Here is a 21,030-nt window from a genome sequence, read left to right on the forward strand (position 1 = left end):
TTTCCGGCTTGCCACCTTCTAGTACCCTGACTCTAGGGATTCTTTGTTCCAAAACAACGTCCATTGCCGGGTGCGGTGGCTCATGCTTGTAATCCCAGCACTTTGGGAGGCTGAGGTGGGTGGATCACGAGGTCAGGAGTTCGAGACCAGCTTGGCCAACATAGTGAAACCCTGTCTCTATTAAAAATACAAAAAATTAGCCCAGCGTGGTGGCAGGTACCTGTAATCCTAGCTACTTGGGAGGCTGAGGGAGGAGAATTGCTTGAACCCAGGAGGTAGAGGCAGCAGTAAGCCGAGATCACGCCACTGCACTCCAGCCTGGGTGACAGAGTGAGACTCTGTCTCAAAAAACAAACAAACAAACAAAAAACAAAAATCCATTTGTTGACCCTCCATCCACTAACCCTCCAGCCATTGACTCTACTCCCTTTTGCCTGACCACACTTTCCTCAGTACTTGGCTTAGGGTTCATGGTTCATCAATATGATCATTTCCTTGGATCATTCACCAGATATTCTCAACTCTTTGTCTTTCTTTCACCTAAGAAAACCCTCTGCCTGACTGAGTACGACTCTTAACCTACTCTGTGCTTGAGCCTGAGAACTGAAACAGTATGACTGGCTTACCCAAAGTTAGTGATCAAACACTTCAGGTGGACCTCAGTACTTTCCATGTATCCCTTTTCCCTAGCCAATTCACTCTTATTCTTATGGAAAATTGTCTTGTACCTTCTCTCTCTTCACATTTCCAACATCTCTTCCCACTCATTCTCAACTATAACTTTGTTGAGAAAAGGTATCTTTCAAGAGCATGCCATAGGAGTTGGAGCTCAAGGATATGTGGTGAAACCCCAGCTTCAAGGAAATGCGATCAGGCTTAGAGAAAGATGAACTCCCCAAGCTTAGTCAATATGTCAAGACAGAGATTGTCACAAGAAACAAAGCTGGAGCCAAGTTCCTAGAATTAGATGCGCACAGAGCTCCCCAGGGTTTTCGGAGAGTTGACTTCATCCACATGATCCACTATGGCTCCCTACCATTTTGGTAACATTCCAGCAAGTGGGGAGGGCAAAGGGGAAAAAGAGTGGCACACCCTCTCTTTAAAGGAATAATCCTGAAGTGGTATGCACAACTTCACAGAGTTCCCCAGAGTTTTCTGAGTCTGGGCCAGAATTGAAACCTGTTGAGGCAAGTGATGTGGTTCTAGCCACGAAGACACAAAAGCTTCAAAAACCAAAGTCAGGCAGTTACACCTTGGGGTTCCCATGATTTCTGGCTACCACATATTGCTGGAGCCTCTCTGCCACAAATCAGCCACCTCCAACAGAAACAATTGTCTTATTCCTCTTTCTGTTTCATTTATTTATTTATTTATTTTGAGACAGAGTCTCACTCTGTCGCCCAGGCTGGAGTGCAGTGACCGTGATCTTGGCTCACTGCAACCTCCACCTCCTGGGTTCAAGCGATTCTCCTGCCTCAGCCTCCCAAGTAGCTGGGACTACAGGGGCGTGCCCCCATGCTTGGCTAATTTTTTGTATTTTTAGTAGAGATGGGGTTTTACCATGTTAGCCAGGATGGTCTCGATCTCCTGACCTCATGATTCGCCCGCCTTGGCCTCCCAAAGTGCTGGGATTACAGGCGTGAGCCACCGCACCTGGCCCTGTTCCTTTTTTTATTATATTAAGCACTTTATAAACACTTGTTTTTTGCCTGAAGAATACTTATGGGCCGAGCGCGGTGGCTCACACCTGTAATCCCAGCCCTTTGGGAGGCCGAGGCAGGTGGATCACGAGGTCAGGAGATTGAGACCATCCTGGCTAACACGGTGAAATCCCGTCTCTACTAAAAATATAAAAAATTAGCCGGGCATGGTGGCATGCACCTGTAGTCCCAGCTAGTCGGGAGGCTGAGGCTGGAGAATTGCTTGAACCCAGAAGGCGGAGGTTTCAGTGAGCCAAGATTGCACCACTGCACTCCAGCCTGGGCAACAGAGCAAGACTCCATCTCAATTAAAAAAAAAAAAAGAATACCTCTGATGATCAGTTGTAGAGTAGAGATGATTTGCATCCCCTAAACCTTCAGAACAGGCAAGCCTTTCTGACTCATATCATCTCTCATCAGAATATCTCCTCATATTTCTCAGGGTGGTGGCTCATTAGCCCCCCTCCTCTCACTTGATGAGACACTTAGTCAGCTTTGAATCTTATCATTTTCATTTGACTCTGCCTGTAGGGCAACTATCCAGTAGCAATGGAAGATCATTTCCATTAGGACGTGTATTTGTTTATTTGTTTACTTTTTTTTTAACAAGCTTTTATTGAGTACTTCTATGGGATAAGTACACTGGTGGTACAAAGATGAATAAGATAAAGTCATAATCCTCAAGTACTTCATCTTCTAGGAGAAATATATATGAAAAGAATTAATCACAATAGATTTCATGCATAATTTAAGTTAGAGGTTTGGCTGCTGTAACAGAGACAAAAAATAAAGAGTGCTTAAACAAGATGGAAATGTATTTCTATCTTATAATAGTCTGGGCATGAGGAGAATGGGACTGATAGAGAATCTTCATAGTGTCCCTCTGTGCCATAGTTCTATCCATACAGATGGATGTCATGCTCATCCATCCACAGAGAGTTGACTTCCTCCTCATGGTCCAGTATGGCTCCCCATCATTTTGGTAAAAACACATTCCAGGCCGGGCACGGTGGCTCATGCCTGTAATCCCAGCACTTTGGGAGGCCAAGGTGGGCGAATCACAAGATCATGAGATTGAGACCATCCTGGCTAACACAGCGAAACCCCATCCCTACTAAAAATACAAAAAATTAGCCGGGCATGGTGGCATGTGCCTGTAGTCCCAGGTACTCCAAAGGCTGAGGCAGGAGAATTGCTTGAACCTGGGAGGCAGAGGTTGTAATGAGCAGAGATAGTGCCACTGCACTCCAGCCTGGGCAACAGAGTGAGACTCCGTCTCAAAAACAAGCAAACAAACAAAAACACATTCCAGCAAGTAGGGAGGGCAAAGGGGAAAAAGAATGGCTCACCCTCCCTGTAAGTGAATAATCCTTAAGTGTTACATATAACTTCTACTGGCATTCCATTGGCAAGAACTTAACTTCTTCATCACACCTTGAGACAAGAGACCTGTAAAGAGAACTACTAATGCAATAACTAGGTGAGAAATGATGAGGGTCTTGTTGGTTAGAATACATATAATCAAAAAGAAAAAAATCTTCCATGTAATTTCATAAGTTTCAGAATTTGTGATACCTCAAGTTTCAGAAAAGCTCAAGAATGAAGTTTTCCAGAATATGATCTGTGTAAATAAATATGCATGTTTCTAGTTTATAATAAGCTACTTTCTCCAAATATCAACCATATATTGTGACAATAAAAACCATCCAAACTCACATGGTGCTGCATATTTTATTATCTATAATGTTTTCATTTATTAATATTTATGAATTTCCTTCTCCCAGTGGGTTTTCAGAACATTGCCTCTTCCACACAACACATAAAAACCTGATCTTGCAAGATGACCTTTCAGACTAACTTTTTATTCTTATGCTAATACAATTCATTCTTATTTCTATTGTACATTTAATTCCAGAGTAACATAATGCTCAAAGTTACTCTGTTTATGCCTGTGCAACTCTTTAAATAATATGATGTGAAATTTCTTTTCTTGTTCTTCAAATTCGTACTCTTTTGTTTGCTATTATTAAATCCCAATCACATACACAAAGATAACTGTCTCTGAGATGCTTTTAATGAGAATTAGAGTATTTATGTTAATTGAGGCTTTAGAACTTATATCTGATATAATTTGTGCTTGAGTTGTTTCTATACAATTCTAGTGCGTCATTGATTTTATTCCTAATGTACCATTACTTACAAACTAGGGGTTTAAGTTGGAATTGTCAATAAAAATAGGAATAGTCATAGTATATAAAATATTATAGACTGAAATAGGTTTGCTAACACTGAATGAGTTTATATTTTGTTTTGTTTTGATTTTTTTTGAGACAAAGTTTCATTCTTATCGCCCAGGCTAGAGTGCATTGGCACGATCTGGGCTTACTGCAACCTCCGCCTCCTGGGTTCAGGCAATTCTCCAGCCTCAGCCTCCTGAGAAGCTGGGATTACAGGCGACGGCCAACATGTCCGGTTAATTTTTTGTGTTTTTAGTAGAGATGGAGTTTCACCATGTTGGCCAGGCTGGTCTTAAACTCCTAAGATCAGGTGATCTTTCCACCTCAGCCTCCCAAAGTGCTGGGATTACAGGTGTGAGCCACCGCGCCTGGCCCAAGTTTACATTTTAACATTAAGGAAATTAGCAATAACCTCTCAGAGATCAAAGCAACTTGTTCTGTCCATTTCAAATATAAATAACCCGTGACATTTATAGTAGTTTTGGGCCTTTTTCCATCCCCACAAGAGACATAAATAAAATGTTCAATTCAGTAAGAATTTACCAGTATGACAATATATCTCATGTTTTGCAATGTTATGTTTTCACATGCATCATCCTGTTAGTGCTGCTCCCAATGGCCCTCACTAGGTGAGTGTTATTTATAAAATATCCTATTTTATAGATGTAGAAACGGGCTTAGAGAGGCAAGATGACCTGCCCAAGTTCATATAGCTAATCAAAAGAGCGCGAGGACATGAAGGTGGGTATTCTAACTCAGAGCCCAGCACTCGTTCTATATGTGGCATCTGTCACTCACCAAGTTCTAATATTTGCCCAACTATCTGCTAGCAGGGAATATAAAGTAAAACATGGTTTCTGCCCTTCGGCTGAGAGATAAAGTATAAGCAGCTGTTAGCAATTTCAAATTACCTCAAGTCAATGATCAAATGAATAGACAATGAAGTCAGAGAAAGGAGATAATCTTGTTAGGGTGATGAAGTTGTAGCCCTTAATAGTACCATACTAAAATATACTGTGCTTATTTTTGTTATATTATTTCACTGCTTTAGCCTTTTCGGCTTGCACAAAATGAAAACAGTTACCAGAACTATGTTTTCCAAAGATGCAAATCTAAGCTGATTATCAGTTCAGATACTGTCTTTGAGAGGGGTTAGAAATGTAAAGAAACAAATGATAGAATATTTATAAGAAGGGTAAATGCTTTAGTTAAAATTTGGAAATCTTAACACCTCTACTTTTGCTTCTGAAAGTGGTCACAGGATAACTTTTGCATGGGCAAATTTAGGACTCAAATTATAGGAAGAAACCTTCCTTGGATTAAGAGGAAACATTAAAGAAATACAAGTGAGGATATTTCCATTGCCCCTAGGCAGAATCCATTGTTCCTCAGCTGTACTTCCCAAGCTTTTTGTACTTGCTCAGTTTTAGATATTATTTATTTATTTATGTCATGTCGCCCCTTGGTATCCATAGAGGATTGGTTCCAAGATCTCTCTTGGATACCAGTTAACGGCTGCTCAAGTCCCTGATATAAAATGGTACAGCCTTTGTATATAACCTATGTACATCCTGTTGTATACTCTGAATCACCTCTAGATGACTTACAATACCTAATACAATGTAAATGGTATGTAAATAATTGTTTCACTGTATTGTTCAGGGAATAATGACAGGAAAAAAGTCTGTACATGTTCATTACAGTTGCAATACTTTTCCCAAATATTTTTGATCTGTGGTTGGTTGAATCCATGGATACAGAACCCACAGAGAGTTGATTGTATCCGCTTCTTCCATTAACCTGTTAATTGCCTGAGGACTTCATATTCCCAGATTCCCAGCACTAATATAGTGCCTGACACATAGCAGGAATACAAATATTGGTGAATTTTGTTGAGTTGAATCTGGAACTTGACAGTCCAAACTCTGGTAACTCCTAAGCCCTGGTGAGACCTAATTAGGCCGGATAGTTTTTAGCCACTCGGACTAATGGGAAGCACATCATTTACTATATATTTTAAATTAAATATTTTATATTTAAAGTAGTTCTTTTTTGAATTGCTAGTTTGATGGCAGCTGTTTACTTAGGACCAAGAGTATGGCACAAATGACTCCCTGGGGAAAGTTTAGCAGTTGAAATAGAGGACATAGTCCAATCTCTTAGCACCACAAGAATATGTCCATTGCCTTAATGGCATCCCTTGTCCCCATCACATCTCACAACTGTGTCACTTTCATCATAAAGAACTACGAAAACATACTACTGCCTGATTTAACATGCATTTGTTAATCTCCTATTATGTCTTCAGAAGGATGCTAGTTATTAGAGATGCAGAAGTGAATAAGAAATATCTGGCCAGTCACAGTGGCTCACTCCCATAATCCCAACATGTAAGGAGGCCGAGGTGGGAGGACTGCTTGAGACCAGGAGTTCGAGACCAGCCTAGAATACATAGCAAGTCCCTGTCTCTACAAAAAATAAAATGTCTGGATGTGGTGGTGCATACCTGTAGTCCTAGCTACTCAAGAGACTGAGGCAGGAGAACTGCTTGAGCCCCCAGGAGGCCAAGGCTGCAGTGGGCTATGATTGTGCCACTGCACTCCAGCCTGGGTGACAGAGCCAGATTCTGTCTTAAAAAAAATCTATGGAGCACCCTTTATGGGTCAGGCAGCATGGCAGGCACTGGAGATAACAGTAACTGATTCCCACTCTTTTTTTTTTTTTTTTTTTTTTTTTTTTTTGAGACAGAGTCTCGCTCTGTCACCCAGGCTGGAGTGCAGTGGTGCAATCTAGGCTCGCTGCAACCTCCGCCTCTCGGGTTCAAGCAATTCTCCTGCCTCAGCCTCTTGAGTAGCTGGGACTACAGGCGCGTGCCACCACACCTAGCTAATTTGTTGTATTTTTAGTAGAGACAGGGTTTCACCATGTTAGCCAGGATGGTCTTGATCTCTTGACCTTGTGATCCGCCCGCCTTGGCCTCCCAAAGTGCTGGGATTACAGGTGTGAGTCACTGCGCCCGGCCGATTCCCACTCTTATAAAATGTATATGGTATTTCACACTCCAGTGAGAAGGAGAGATATGAATTGTGATAAGTTGCAATAGAATTGAACCTAGAAAAGGAAGTAACTAATTCTGCTTCTCTGTGACAGGGAAAGCTCCATAGAGGAAGCAAAATTTGAACTTGGCCTTGAACCATGGATGGGGTGCCTTAGTCTAACAAGGATCCTGCCTTGTATTTCAGGAAAAAGCATGAAGACATAAAAAGTGTATCCCACTTGTTAGGGGAGCTGTCAGAATGCTCTTGGCTGATAGCTACAGAAAATAAACTCATTATGGCCTAAAAAAGTAAGAAAATATATTAGCTCAAACAAGAAACCCAGAGGAAGGGTGACAGCAGAATTGGTTAATTTAGGGGCAGAACCCACCATCGGAAACACAGATCCATCTCATCTTTCTGCTTCGCTATCCTTGGCGTATTGGCCGTCCCCGCGGGCTGGTTCTCCTCCTGGTCATCTAATGGCCACACCAGTGCCAGGCACTATGTCCGGGCACAACACTGGTCAAAGGAAAAAGAAATGCTGTCTTCCTCAGCATGGAAATCTTTCTTAGGAACTTCCCAGTAGACTCTCCTTTAGTCTCATGGGCCCAAATTTCACTGCTGTCCCTAACTACACCAACCTCTGATGTGGGAAATGAGACCAACAGTGGCTGGACCTTGGGCTGGAGCTCGGATTTGCCTCTACCATAGTGTATGGCCATGGGGCAGAGAGGGGGAAGGGAGCCTGCACAGGCAACAAGATGAATCAGCTTTAGGAGCCTTAGATGAATCAGTGTCATTAGTTCCTAGGGAAACTATTGAGCTTCTGAGAGATTAGTTTGAAAGGAAAGCAGAAGGCAGATGTAGCCTTGTGTGCCATGTCAGGGATTTGTACCTTGACCTCTGTGCTATGGGGTGATGTCATTTCTAGAAAAGTTTCAAGTTACATGGTTTTAAGGAAATAGTATCATTTTTAACCAGATGCTCAGTCCATCTTGAGGACGTCATCAGAATAAATCATATAGAGGTATTTAAGATACCAGGATATATGTCTTGTGTAATATGCATACTTGTAAATCACACACACACACACACACACACACACACACACACACCTGCTTCGTTTTTGTTCCCAATTATGACTAGAAAGCTAATTAGGAAATAAAAGACTTTTAACATTTAAAACACCTAAAGCAGTGTAGTGTTAATTCTATCAAATGGTTATTCTCTCAAAGAATATTTCTGATCATTGAACATAATTTATTAATCACATACCTCTTTTTAAAAAAGGGGAAACAAATAGGAAACAGGAGCAGAAACATAAAATTATTTTTGCATTTTCAGACTTTTCCATGGCAAAATCTTTGGTAGTTAAGTTAGAAAATAGCCCCCCCTTGTGACCAAAAATCAGGTAATTCATCATTCAAGCAAAAATGAAGCAAATTTTAAGCAATTCTCCAGGAAGAAGGAAGCAGGAAAACAGGAAAAGGCTGTCCCCTTCAGGATGATGTTAGTGTTACATCTCCAATGTTAGAAATTGCTGGTTCACAAGCCCTTCGTTTATGTTGGCATGGTTAACTCTGATTGTTGACTCTAATTCCAAAAGTAGATTTATGTTTATCTATCTTGTAGGAAAATTATTTTTTAACTCTCCCATTATTTCTTTTCTACATTTTCTCTATATTCACTCTTAGCTTTTACAACATGCACAAGATGAAATAATCATTTTAAAAGTTTAACCTTATTTTCCCCAAATGTTATCAATTGTAATTAGATAGCTAATGGAGGCAACATCTCTGGAAGGTGTGTAGGGATTTAGAAAGGCAAATGAAATAGGAAATTTGGCAATCAAAGAAATTTTTTAAAATTTTAGTATTTTCAAATCAGCTGTCTTGAATATCATCCCTAAATCTTCATGTACTATTTAATTTAATGGCATGGCCATAAATTATTATTTTAGGTAACCTGAGGAGTGTAGTCTCTGAATGCTGAAGAAAGCATAAAGATTGATATTTTTTTGAAGATGAAAAAGAACAACCTTACCAAGAAAATAGAGAACTTGGTTTAGCTTTAATACCTGGAAAAATACTGAGGCAAATCACTGATCAGCCAGTTTGTATTTATCCCCAGTAATCTGCAGAATTTGTTGGTTTTTAAAAACCTACACGGCTTTGTAAAGACAAAAGTTCACACGTTTAATCTAAGACTTAAGATGAACTGAGATTAAGATGGCCTAATGTGTTGATTCAGTTCTCCTGAATAATGATAATAATAGCTACTATTATAATTATCTACTCTGACATTTATTGAGGATTTACTATGAACCTGGAATTGTGCTAAGCGCTCTCTCTATATCTCATATAACACTACTGTTATATGCAGTACCCATTATATTACACGTGACAACATTTCACAGATGAGAAAATGAAGGCTTAAAGAGTTTAAGTAATGTCTCAAGAGCAAGTCGTGGAGTTTGGTTTCAAACTCAGAGCTGGCTTATGACCTCTTAACCACTAGGTTTGCTGGAAGCCAGGACTGGTATTCTCCAGGCTCACATTCTCCAATCCTCTGCACTTTAAGTTGTATCTAGTTGAGTCATGGGTATTTAGTTCATTCTGTAACAGCTGGATAAAGGGCAATCTTCCACATGATGTAATCCCCAAATTGCTCAACAAAGACATTGTTGTTAATAGAGTCCACTGGGGTCAATTAAAAAATCAAAGTCAAAGGGGAGAAGAGGGTGGTATTTTGACCAGAGAGGAAAATAGCAGGGATTTAATTTGGGAAGACTGTTTTTTAAAACATATTTAAACATTTATTGTGCTCAAAATTTAAATAAATCCAAAAAATTAAATAAATCATATAATTCTCTTTATAGGCTGGGTGCTGTGGCTCATGTCTGTAATCCCAGCACTTTGAGAGGCTGAGGCGGGTGGATCACCTGAGGTCGGGAGTTTGAGACCAGCCTGACTAACATGGAGAAACCCCGTCTCTATAAAAATACAAAATTAGCTGGGCGTGGTGGTGCATGCCTGTAATCCCAGCTACTCGGGAGGCTGAGGCAAAAGAATCGCTTGAACCTGGGAGGCGGAGTTTGCAGTGAGCCTAGATCGTGCCATTGCTCTCCAGCCTGGGCAACAAGAGTGAAACTCCATCTCAAAAAAAAACAAAAAACAAAAAACAACTATCTTTTAAAGTACAAAATAATTCATCACCTTCCTTTATTATTTACCCATTATTTCATCTGAACGTTTGTAGCTAAGATTTTCTTAAAGCAGGTTACCCATGATTACAGCTGCCTGAGAGACCTGTCTCGTGGCATATATATGTGTTTCACCAAAGGCAATTTGGGAATGTGTGTTGGATCAAGATTCAGATAATGTAGACTTGGGTTTTCCATTTATTATGCTAGTAAACTTAGTCAGCTCAGCTTACCCTCTCTGAGCCTTACTTTCTCAAGTCTGAAATGGGGATAGTAATACTGGCTTATCAGTACTTCCTGCACAGGATTCTTGTACAGAATCAAATTCGTTTATGTGTTTGAAAAATATGAAATACTGTATCCATGGAAAGGATGGGTTAATTATTGAAAAGAAGAAATCCTAGCGTACTTCGGGATCTTTTACTACCATTTGCATCACTGTAAGATAGAGAAAAATGAGAGCTGTGTCCATGCATGATAGAAGTAATTTTTTTCCTTTTTGTATTCATTTTATTTCAATTTTTTAAAATTTTATTTTCGATTCTGGAGGTACATGTGCAGGTTTGTTACATGGTGCGTTAGTCTGTTTTGCATTGCTATAAAGGAATACCTGAGACTGGGTAATTTATAAAGGAAAGAGGTTTATTTGGTTCATGGTTCTGCAGGCTGTGCAAGAATGACACCAGCATCTGCTCAGCTTCTGGGGAGGCCCCAGGGAGCTTTTATTCATGGTGGAAGGTGAAGGGGGAGCAGGCATGTCACATGGTGAGACAGGGAGAGAGATGCTAGGCTCTTTTAAACATACATATTTCACAGTAACTAATAAAGTAAGAACTCATTCATTACCATGGGGAAGGCACCAAGCCATTCATGAGGGGTCTACCCCAATGACCCAAACATCTTCCACCAGGCCTCACCTCCAACACTGAGGATTACATTTCAACATGAGATTTAGAGGCAACAAACATCCAGACTATTTCACATGGATATATTGTGTAATGACGTGATTTGGACTTCTGGTGAACGCATCCCTCATCCAAATAGTGAACATTGTACCCAATAGGTAATCTTTCAACCCTCACCTTCCTTCCACCCTCCCGCCTTTTGGAGTTGCCAGTGTCTATTATTTCTATTTGTATGTCCATGTGTATCCGTTGTTCAGTGAGGGAATGCGGTATTTGATTTTCTGCTTCTGAGTTATTTCACTTATGATACTCTTCTAACAGTGAGAATTTAGGCTTTCTGGTAAGTATACCTTAGATGATAATTGTACTCTTTAGCGTCTGGAATCAAAGTTTATTCTGGTTTGCTCAGCCAAAGCTCTTTAACTCTGGATCTGTTTTGGAAGAAATGGAGCAGTCTATTCTCATCTGGACCAATCCCGGGAAACATCCTCATCTCAATTAATCCATAAGTCGCATCACAGGTTTTATTGTTTGTTTTGTTTTGTTTTTCTGTCACCACGATTCTCCATCCAATGGCTCTTGTGGAATAAAGCAATGCACACAACAGGCACCAAGGTAATATTTATTGAATGCAGGAAGTGGCACTAATAAGTCTTTTTTTTTTTTTTTTTTAGAGCTAGCATCTTGGCCCGGGTGTGGTGGCTCACGCCTGTAATCCCAGCACTTTGGGAGGCCGAGGTGGGTGGATCACAAGGTCAGGGGTTCAAGATCAGCTTGGCTAATATAGTGAAACCCTGTCCCTACTAAAAATACAAAAAAAAAAAAAAATAGCCAGGTGTGGTGGCACACGCCTGTAGTCCCAGCTACTTGGGAGGCTAAGGCAGGAGAATCACTTGAACCCAAGGGGCGGAGGTTGCAGTGAGCTGAGATCACGCCACTGCACCCCAGCCTGGGCGACAAGAGTGAGATTCCATCTCAAAAAAAAAAAAAAAAAAAAAAGAGACAGCATCTCACTCTGTCACACAGACTGGAGTGCAGTAGCACAATCACAGCTTACTGCAGCCTCAACTTCCAGGCTCAAGCGATCCTCCCACCTCAGCCTCCTGAGTAGCTGGGACCACAGGCATGTGCCCACTGCACCCAGCTAACTTTTGTAGTTTTTGTAGAGATGGGGTTTTGCCATGTTGCCCAGGCTAGTCTCAAACTCCTGAGCTCAAGCAATCTTCCAGCCTTGGCCTCCTTAAGTGTTGGGATTATAGGCGTAAGCCACTGCACCTGGTTAGAAGTCTTAAATGACAAAGAGGAATGAGCTAGATAAAAGACAAAAGGGATATTTCAAGTAGAGAGCACAACATGTACAAAAACTGGGCAATGTGAATTGTTTAGGGAACTACAAGTGGCCGAGGTGGCTAGAGGAAAGGCAGTGTGATAGAGTGATAGAGTGCAGCTTAGCCATAGCCACTGTCAGGACTTTGGAGCCTGCCAGCTTTGGTTTGAATCCTAGTTCCACCTCTCTCAGCTGAGTGCCTTTGGGCTAGTTATATAACCTCTCTATATCTACCTCACAGGGTTTAAAACTATTAAATGAATTATGGTATATTAAATGCTTAAAATATTGCATAATACATAATGAGTACTCCTACTATTACTATTGTTATTGTGAATAGTGAGATAGGCAGGGGACAGGTCCTAGAGGCTCCTACGTTAAAAGGAAGAAAATTAAAACTATATGCCGAAAGCCATGGGGGAGGTTTAGAAGGTTTTTGTAAGAAGTAGAGAGAAAGTATGTGATCTGATTTTTAGAAAGGTGATTCCAATACGTGGATAGAAGATAGATCAAAGGGAATCAAACTAAAGACAGGAAGGCCAGTAAAGAGGCAACTGCAGTAATCCAGATGAAGAGAGATGGACGCTTAAATTAAGTAAATGCCAGGTGCAATAAAGAGGAGAGGGAGCACCAGGTGAGAGTGAGCAGGAGAAGCCACAGGCCTGGGTGCCTGAATCTCAGTTGTCAGGCCTGGGCAGTTGAGTGATGTGGATACCACTCACCGAGAATGGGAACGCCAGGAAGGAAGTGGATTTGGAGAAACATGGGGGAGCTTAGTTCTGTAGTACATGGTGTCTTTGATTTTGGACACACTGAGTTTGAAGAGAACAGCCAAGTACTGATGCTTAGCAGGTAATGGCTTGGTGCTTCAGGAAGAGATCAGAACCCTTTGATAAGAACCCTGGCCTGGCCGGGCGTGGTGGCTCATGCCTGTAATCCCAGCACTTTGAGAGGCCGAGGCGGGCGGATCACGAGGTCAGGAGATCGAGACCATCCTGGCTAACACGGTGAAACCCAGTCTCTACTAAAAAATACAAAAAAATTTAGCTGGGCGCGGTGGCGGGCACCTGTAGTCCCAGCTACTGGGGAAGCTGAGGCAGGAGAATGGCGGGAACCCGGGAGGCGGAGCTTGCTTTAAGCAGAGATCGCGCCACTGCACTCCAGCCTGGGCAACAGAGCGAGACTCCATCTCAAAAAAAAATTAAAAAAATAAAAAAATAAAGAACCCTGGCCCATTTAGAAATGAAGCTGTCTATATTTCCAGACTGAATAACAACCACTTTTTGTTAGTTGTTTAAGATGTGATCTCTGCCTTAATTATCAATAGTCATATTCAAAAGATTCACTAAATCCCATCTGGAAAATGGAGACGTTTTTGAGATTCTTTTGGCAATTCAAGAGCATTATCATTGATTATTAGTAGTGACTGAAACAAAGACACTGACAAAATTAGACATACACTCATTGCTTTGGCCATATTTTGAGAATTTTGTCAACTGATTGTCTTCACAATGTCCTTCCTTTGGACATATAATAAAAATAATAAATATACAGTCATTATTTGAATGTGTGCATATAGTTGCAAAATTACCCTGTGTTTATATGTATAATGTGTTTCTAGTTTTACACTGTTTAGTCACTCAAAAATTGTATTATGATTGCAACTTTCCCCCACAGGCATCTCTGATGAATATATAACACCTATGTTTAGTTTTTATAAAAGTATTGGGGAACTGAAGATGACTCAAGAGGAGTATGCTCTGCTTACAGCAATTGTTATCCTCTCTCCAGGTAATTTCAATGTTATATTTTAATTTTTATGCAATTTTTTTCAGTATACTAGTAATAACGTTTATTGAAAAAAATCTGAAAAACAGAAATATAAAGAAAAAGTAAAGTGGCCTATAATTCTACCATCCAAATAGAACCATTATTAACTTTTCAGTGCACTTCTTTTCAGTCTTTTTAAAAAATATCACGCTTATTCATTTAATAAATGTATATTGAACACCTACTATGTACTAACCATGGTGCTAAGCACCGGGGATGCAACAAGACACAGCTCCCATGCAGCTTGCATTCGGGTAGGATGAGAAAGATAATAAATGAAGAAACAAGAATATTTTTCCAGATGGTGGTAAATTCTACAAAAAATATAATGAGAATATAAAGAAAGAGAGTGGCACAAAAACGGTATTTTAATTCGTGGTCACGGGAGGCTTTTCTAAGTGGGTGGCATTGGAGCAGGGACCTAAATGAAATTACATGCTTTTTAACATAACAAGGAACTTTTTTCTGAGTTTATATTTCTTCAAAAGTCATTTCCCAAGTCATTAAAAAATTACATTGGTAAAGTTGTAATATGTGCTACATATTCCATTGTATGAATATACAATCATTTACTTAATCTTTACCACGTTTGTATATTCAAGATATTTCCAGTTTTTTTGTTGCTGAAAATGTTTTTTCAACAGTTTTTTTGTTGAAATGAATATCTCTTTCCATAATTTTTTCTATATTTTTGGGTTACTTTAATAATTTGGGAGTCGAATGATGCCATGTTCATGATTTGTAGAGCATAATAACAATGTTAGCCTTAGACCATTTTTATACATTATATTGAGGCAGAAGCTAGTTGTTACTTTGCTTTACCATAAAAATTATGACTTGTGACTAAAAAACTATTCAGCAGAACCTACTAAAGTTATGCATGGATATGTCCTATGACCCAGTCATTTCACTTCTGAGAATATACTCAACAGAAAGGATGCTCACATCCACCCTACAGGTTATCTTTAGGGGTTTTGATTGGAAGGGGAATTAGGAGGCTTCTGGGAAGCATTACATGTGTTGTATCTTGATCTCGTTATAATTACATGTGTGTGTGTGCATAAAAACTCATCAGGTTGAACACTTAATTTTTACATTTTGTGTACAACATTTAACTTACACTTCAAAATAGTTAACGTTGCTATAATTATGCCGAATTAATGCTTTTCCACTTTTTAATTTTGTCATTTTATTTTAAACTTCAAAACAGATAGACAATACATAAAGGATAGAGAGGCAGTAGAGAAGCTTCAGGAGCCACTTCTTGATGTGCTACAAAAGTTGTGTAAGATTCACCAGCCTGAAAATCCTCAACATTTTGCCTGTCTCCTGGGTCGCCTGACTGAATTACGGACATTCAATCATCACCACGCTGAGATGCTGATGTCATGGAGAGTAAATGACCACAAGTTTACCCCGCTTCTCTGTGAAATCTGGGATGTGCAGTGATGGGGATTACAGGGGAGGGGTCTAGCTCCTTTTTCTCTCTCATATTAATCTGATGTATAACTTTCCTTTATTTCACTTGTACCCAGTTTCACTCAAGAAATCTTGATGAATATTTATGTTGTAATTACATCTGTAACTTCCACAACTGTAAATATTGGGCTAGATGGAACAACTTTCTCTACATTGTGTTTTAAAAGGCTCCAGGGAATCCTGCATTCTAATTGGCAAGCCCTGTTTGCCTAATTAAATTGATTGTTACTTCAATTATATCTGTTGAACTAGGGAAAATCTCATTTTGCTCCTCATCTTACCATATTGCATATATTTTATTAAAGAGTTGTATTCAATCTTGGCAATAAAGCAAACATAATGGCAACAGGCTTTTCTTTGGGAACAAAATTTGATAAATATACAAACTCATTTCTTTAAATGTTGAAAGACATCCTATTGAATCTGAGGGGGTAATTTACAGAAAGATACTGTCTCTCATTACATCAATGGCACTTTTGTCATCCCTGGAAAAGTCCTGGTGAATAGTCATTCATCTGTAATAGCCCTCTGATCATTTCCTTTTCTTTGAAGTTCAAAGAGAATAGCAAACAGAAAAGTTAGCAATTTTCACATAAAATATTCCCTCAAGCAACCCTTTCCCCCAGTTAGTCTTGAGGCAGGATTCACAAATTCAGAGTACTCAGCTAACTGCAGTGATGGGACCTTCCCTGTCCTCTCTTAAAAGTGAGGAAATGATTGGCTTCATTGTATCCAATCATCTTTCTGTTTTGTTTTGCTTTTGAAAACATCCCTACAGCTGGGAGCACAGCTGCTGTATACTTCCCCTAAAGCAGGAATTTAGTTCATTTCCTTCCTTCATTGTTACACTGTTGCATTCTTCTCCCTATTATCCTTTGGTGAATACAATAAAACACCTTCTATAAGTAATGGGCGTATATCTCCCTTTCTCCTAAAATTAGCCAAAGTGGAACATGATTAGCAAGCAGTTTTTTTGTATCAAAATACTAGCACAACCCTGGAATTCTCAAAATAACCAGTCAATGGAAAACTGTGTTGAGGCTAGCATCAGTTGGATTCTGATACAACAAAAATGTCTTGAGTTCCCAGTAAGTACAAGATTCATTTGCTAAACTCCATGGAGGATACAAAAATGATTAAGATCCAGTAACAGAGCTGAGCCCAATTCACACCTGTAATCCCAGCACTTTGGGAGTCTGAGGCTGGAGGATAGCTTAAGCCCAGGAGTTTGAGACCAGCCTGGGCAACATAGGGGAAACCCTGTCTCCACAAAAAATAAAAAACAATAAAATCAGCCAGGGGCTGTGGCTTGCACCTGTGGTGGTCCCCGCAACTTGGGAGGCTGAAGCAAGAGGATTGCTTGAGCCTCAGAGTTGGAGGCTGCATTGAGTCATGATTGCACCACTGCGCTCCAGCCTGGGCAACAGAGCGACACCCTGTCTTCAAAAAAAGAAAAAGAAAAAACCCAGTAACTGCCTGGAGGGAGTTATAAAGGCTGCAGCGGAACTTGCTGTAGGTTTACCCTGGAACTTGGGAAAGTTTCATAGAGGAAATGGTACCTCTGCTGGGCTTCAAGGGATAGCCCCGAATTCAGTGGGTCCAGGTAGGAGGGAAGGGGTTCAAGGTGAAAGGGGTGGCAGGAGCAAAAGGAGGAAGGTGGTGAGTTGTACAGATGTTAAAAGACCATACGTAATCTGGGGAGGGAGGGAGGATGCACAGTCTCTTTCTAAATTTCAGTTTCACCATTGTAAAATGCAGAGATCAGCACTTATTGCATACGGGGATTTAGCTTATTAATGAAAAGTAAGTGGGAAGTAGCAGGCCCACCAGGAAGAGGGTTGGTGAGGAAAGGACATTGAAGAAAGGAGTAAATTTCAGTTTGGTGTCTCCGGATCTCATGCCATCTGCGCAGACAGCAGTGAGAAATGAGCCTGGAACTGGTGGGGCACTGGAGACAGAGCAAGAAGCTTAATCCTCTAGGTCTGGATTTATTCAAGTGGTTAAGACCTTGTAATAGCAAACAATAATGCTCATCACATGGAAAATTAATTGTGATACTATAAGAAATACATATTGTGTTTTCGTTCCTGGTTTCTGACACAGCTTCTAAAAGCCTTGGGAATTCCTGAGTGATAGGGGTAATAGGAGCATCTCTGGGTGAAAATAAAATACAAATTATAAGTGCTATGAAAGAGAAGTATTTCCCTTGCTCTGATATGCACTTTTATGGGTCATTTTCCACACTAGCAGAGTGAGTTTTTTTTCTAAAATGAAAATCTGGTTACATGTTCCCTGTGCTACTTGATTTCCCATTGACTTCAGCAGAGACCCAGAGCTCCTTGGGAGAGCAGTTGGCTATTGAGACCTCCCCCCCGCCCCACTATATGATCCTACCGGTTTTGTCTCCTGCCCTACCTATATTCTAGGCTTCCAAATAAAATGCATTCCCCAGAGGTCTACCTTCTCTTACACCAAATGAGAAAGAAAGTATAGAGACGGGGGAAAAGAAAGGGGTTTTCTTGTTTTCTCCCTTTTCCCTTCCACCTCAGGTCTCAAGTAGGGGTGATTTTGTGTCTCAGGGGGACATTTGGCAATGTCTGGAGACACTTTTGGTTTTCATAACTTGGAGGTAGAGGTGCTGCTGGCCTCTAGTGGGTAGGAGCTAGTGATGATGCTAAGCTTCCTACAATGCACAGGATGGCCTCCCTCAGCAATTATCTGGCCCGAAATGTTAACAGTGCTGAGGTTTAGAAACCCTGCTCTCTCCCATCCTGTCTTAGTTCATTCAGGCTGCTGTAAATACCATCAACTGGGTAGCTTATAGACAACAGGAATTGATTCCTTACAGTTCTGGGAAGTCCAAGATGAAGGCACTGGAAGATTCAATGTCTGGTGAGGACTTCCTGGTTCCTAGATGGCATCTTCTAGATGTGCCCTGACATGGTGGAAGGCATTAGCTAGCTCTCTTGGGTCTCTTTTATAAGAGCACTAATCCCAGTCACGAGGCTTCACCTTCATGGCCTAATCACCTCTCAAAGGCCCTCCCTCCTAATACTATCAATTTAGGGGTTAGGATTTCAACATACGAATTTTGGGGGGACACAAATATTCAGACCATAGCATATCCCAAGAAAATATGACTCCTACGCTGTACTCTCTCTTGACCTGATCTAGCATCTAGCTTCAACATAATTCTCATGGTGGTGGTTTTCTAGTTCATAACAACATTGTGGACAGTCATTTTATTAGTGAATCCAAATACTGGATATGAGCAACTGTTTTTGAAATTTTGTTTTCTTTCTTTGTTGTTCAGAGTGAGAAACTGATTTCACTCATTGATCCTATAGCAGCAGAATTTTACTTTTCCCCAGATTTTTACAAGATTACAATTTATTCTTTGTTCCTTACATGAAATAATAAATTCAGTACACTATCACATATCACATTTGGGTGTTAGCTGATTTATGTTTTGGACACTCAGAATCCACTGCCTTTACTTCTGTAAGAGTACGCTGATTTCCTCAGGGGAACCACCCTCTTCCCATCTCTTAGTCCATATGTTTTAAGTGGAGTTGATTCCACCCCCAGCTCCAGAGTTGGAAGTGTGATTCAGGCACAGCTAATCAGAATATCACATATCTTAGCTCACAGTCATTGGTTTAGAATTGGGCAGGTGACTTATTTAAAGAAAATTAGATATACTGCTGGAAGAATTTTTAGGAGGAAGGCAGTGTCAGTTACATGCCTCTGTGTGTGTGTGTGTGTGTGTGTGTGTGTATTAATTGTTCCAAATTCTTCACTCTCTCCCTGTAGTAGAATTATATGGCCAGGTTATTTGACTCGTGAATTTGCAGTGCCTCTCACAGGAGTAGGCAGAACATACTTCCCCACCCACTGATGTTGAGCTTGTCCTTGTGGCTTGCTTTCGGCAATGGCACGTGGGTGGAAGTGAGAGTGTCAGTTCCAAGCTATGGCCTTAAGAGACATCACATGTTTCTGCTGCTGCTCTTGTACTTCTGCTATCTGCCACGAGAAGGGAATGCCCTGGATAGTTGCAAGTCTCAGAATGAGAGACAGAAGGAGCACACCTAAACCCAACTTAAGCTTGAAGCAGCATCCCTCCTCTCCACCATGAGCTAACATGCAGATCGACAAACAAGAAAAATCAATGTTTATTACTGTAAGCCACTGAAAGTTAGGAGTTGTTTGTGATACAGCATTATCACAGCAACAGTCTAGCTAATATATCCTATTTGTGTTCAGATCTGTTCCCTTCCTTCCCTTCTCTGTTCATCTAAGGAGGGAGGGCTAACCCCTGACAGGCTGCATTTTATAGGTTTCTCTGTTAACTGGCTTTGGCCAGGTTCAATCAATGGAAGGTATTGATGGGAGACTGGAGGATGAGAAGAAGGGAAAAGCGAGGATATTTCTCCCTCACTCTTTCTGCCTCAGATTGCATCTCTGGTAAAGACTGCATCTCCTACATGGCTCCCAGTCCCACTGGGAAACTCCCCCCTCCCCGCCCCAGTGCTGATGGCCCTGGTTTCTAAACTCCTCTTTTGAACCCTAAGCCCTAGAATTGTAGTGGCTTCCTACTGTTGCTAATCTCTGAGTTGTCTTACCTGCTCCTGTTTACCTTCTCAACTCTTGCAAAACCAAGTCTGTGTTAAGTTCCTGCTTTTTGATGCACCTATAGTGGTTTGTGTTTTCTGACTTGAGAACTATATAGAATGACTCACTTTTTTTTTGGTTAGACTCAAACCTAAGAGGATGAAGAACTAGAACTTCTGGAAACCATCATATAACCAGGAGGAACCTGAGAATAAAGTCAACATGAAAATCAGAGCCAATAGAGACTGGAGTTTGGTGACATTATCTGAAATCTTAGATCAAGCTGTGCCTAAAGTTAGAGAGTTCTTTCCTGAGATTTTAATTACATGAGCCAATACCTGCCTTTTTATTCTTAAGTGAGTTTGAGGATTTTTTTTTTGCTATCAAATATAACTAAATGTGATAGAAACTTGATCATACTTGAACAGCAAGCCATTTAGAAATAAACTGTGCTCTGTAAGAGCCTGTCGTGGCTACAATGCTAATATTTGTGAAGACGTCTTATAGATGAACTGGGGGAGTAGGGAGTATAGCTCAATGTAATCATTCTTGCTAGGCTGTTAGATTTTTACATCTCTCTCCAGATATAGACTGTATTAGTTTCTTAGGGGTACTCTAACAAATTACTACAAATTTGGCAGCTGAAAACAATAGAGATTTATATTATTTCACATTTCTGGAGGCTAGAAGTCCAAAATCAA

The 21,030-nt window shown here is 40.5% G+C and overlaps 1 protein-coding gene across 5 annotated transcripts in view; it reads left to right on the forward strand.

Annotated features, from left to right (window-relative positions):
- Positions 1–16,627, forward strand: part of NR1H4 (nuclear receptor subfamily 1 group H member 4) — a 90,234-nt gene extending 73,607 nt beyond the window's left edge. For 4 of the 5 annotated variants that reach the window (XM_054444196.1, XM_054444197.1, XM_054444192.1 and 1 more), the window contains 2 exons: positions 14,087–14,200; positions 15,450–16,627. In XM_054444196.1, the coding sequence (XP_054300171.1) occupies positions 14,087–14,200; positions 15,450–15,688 (353 nt within the window). In that variant the 3' untranslated portion in view covers positions 15,689–16,627. The remainder of the gene's footprint in view (positions 1–14,086; positions 14,201–15,449) is intronic. The other variant, XM_054444194.2, reaches the window with a different exon arrangement.
- The last annotated feature ends 4,403 nt before the right edge of the window (positions 16,628–21,030 follow it).

Source organism: Pongo pygmaeus, chromosome 10 (genome assembly GCF_028885625.2).
Source record: "Pongo pygmaeus isolate AG05252 chromosome 10, NHGRI_mPonPyg2-v2.0_pri, whole genome shotgun sequence".
NCBI classification, from domain to species: Eukaryota; Metazoa; Chordata; class Mammalia; order Primates; family Hominidae; genus Pongo; species Pongo pygmaeus.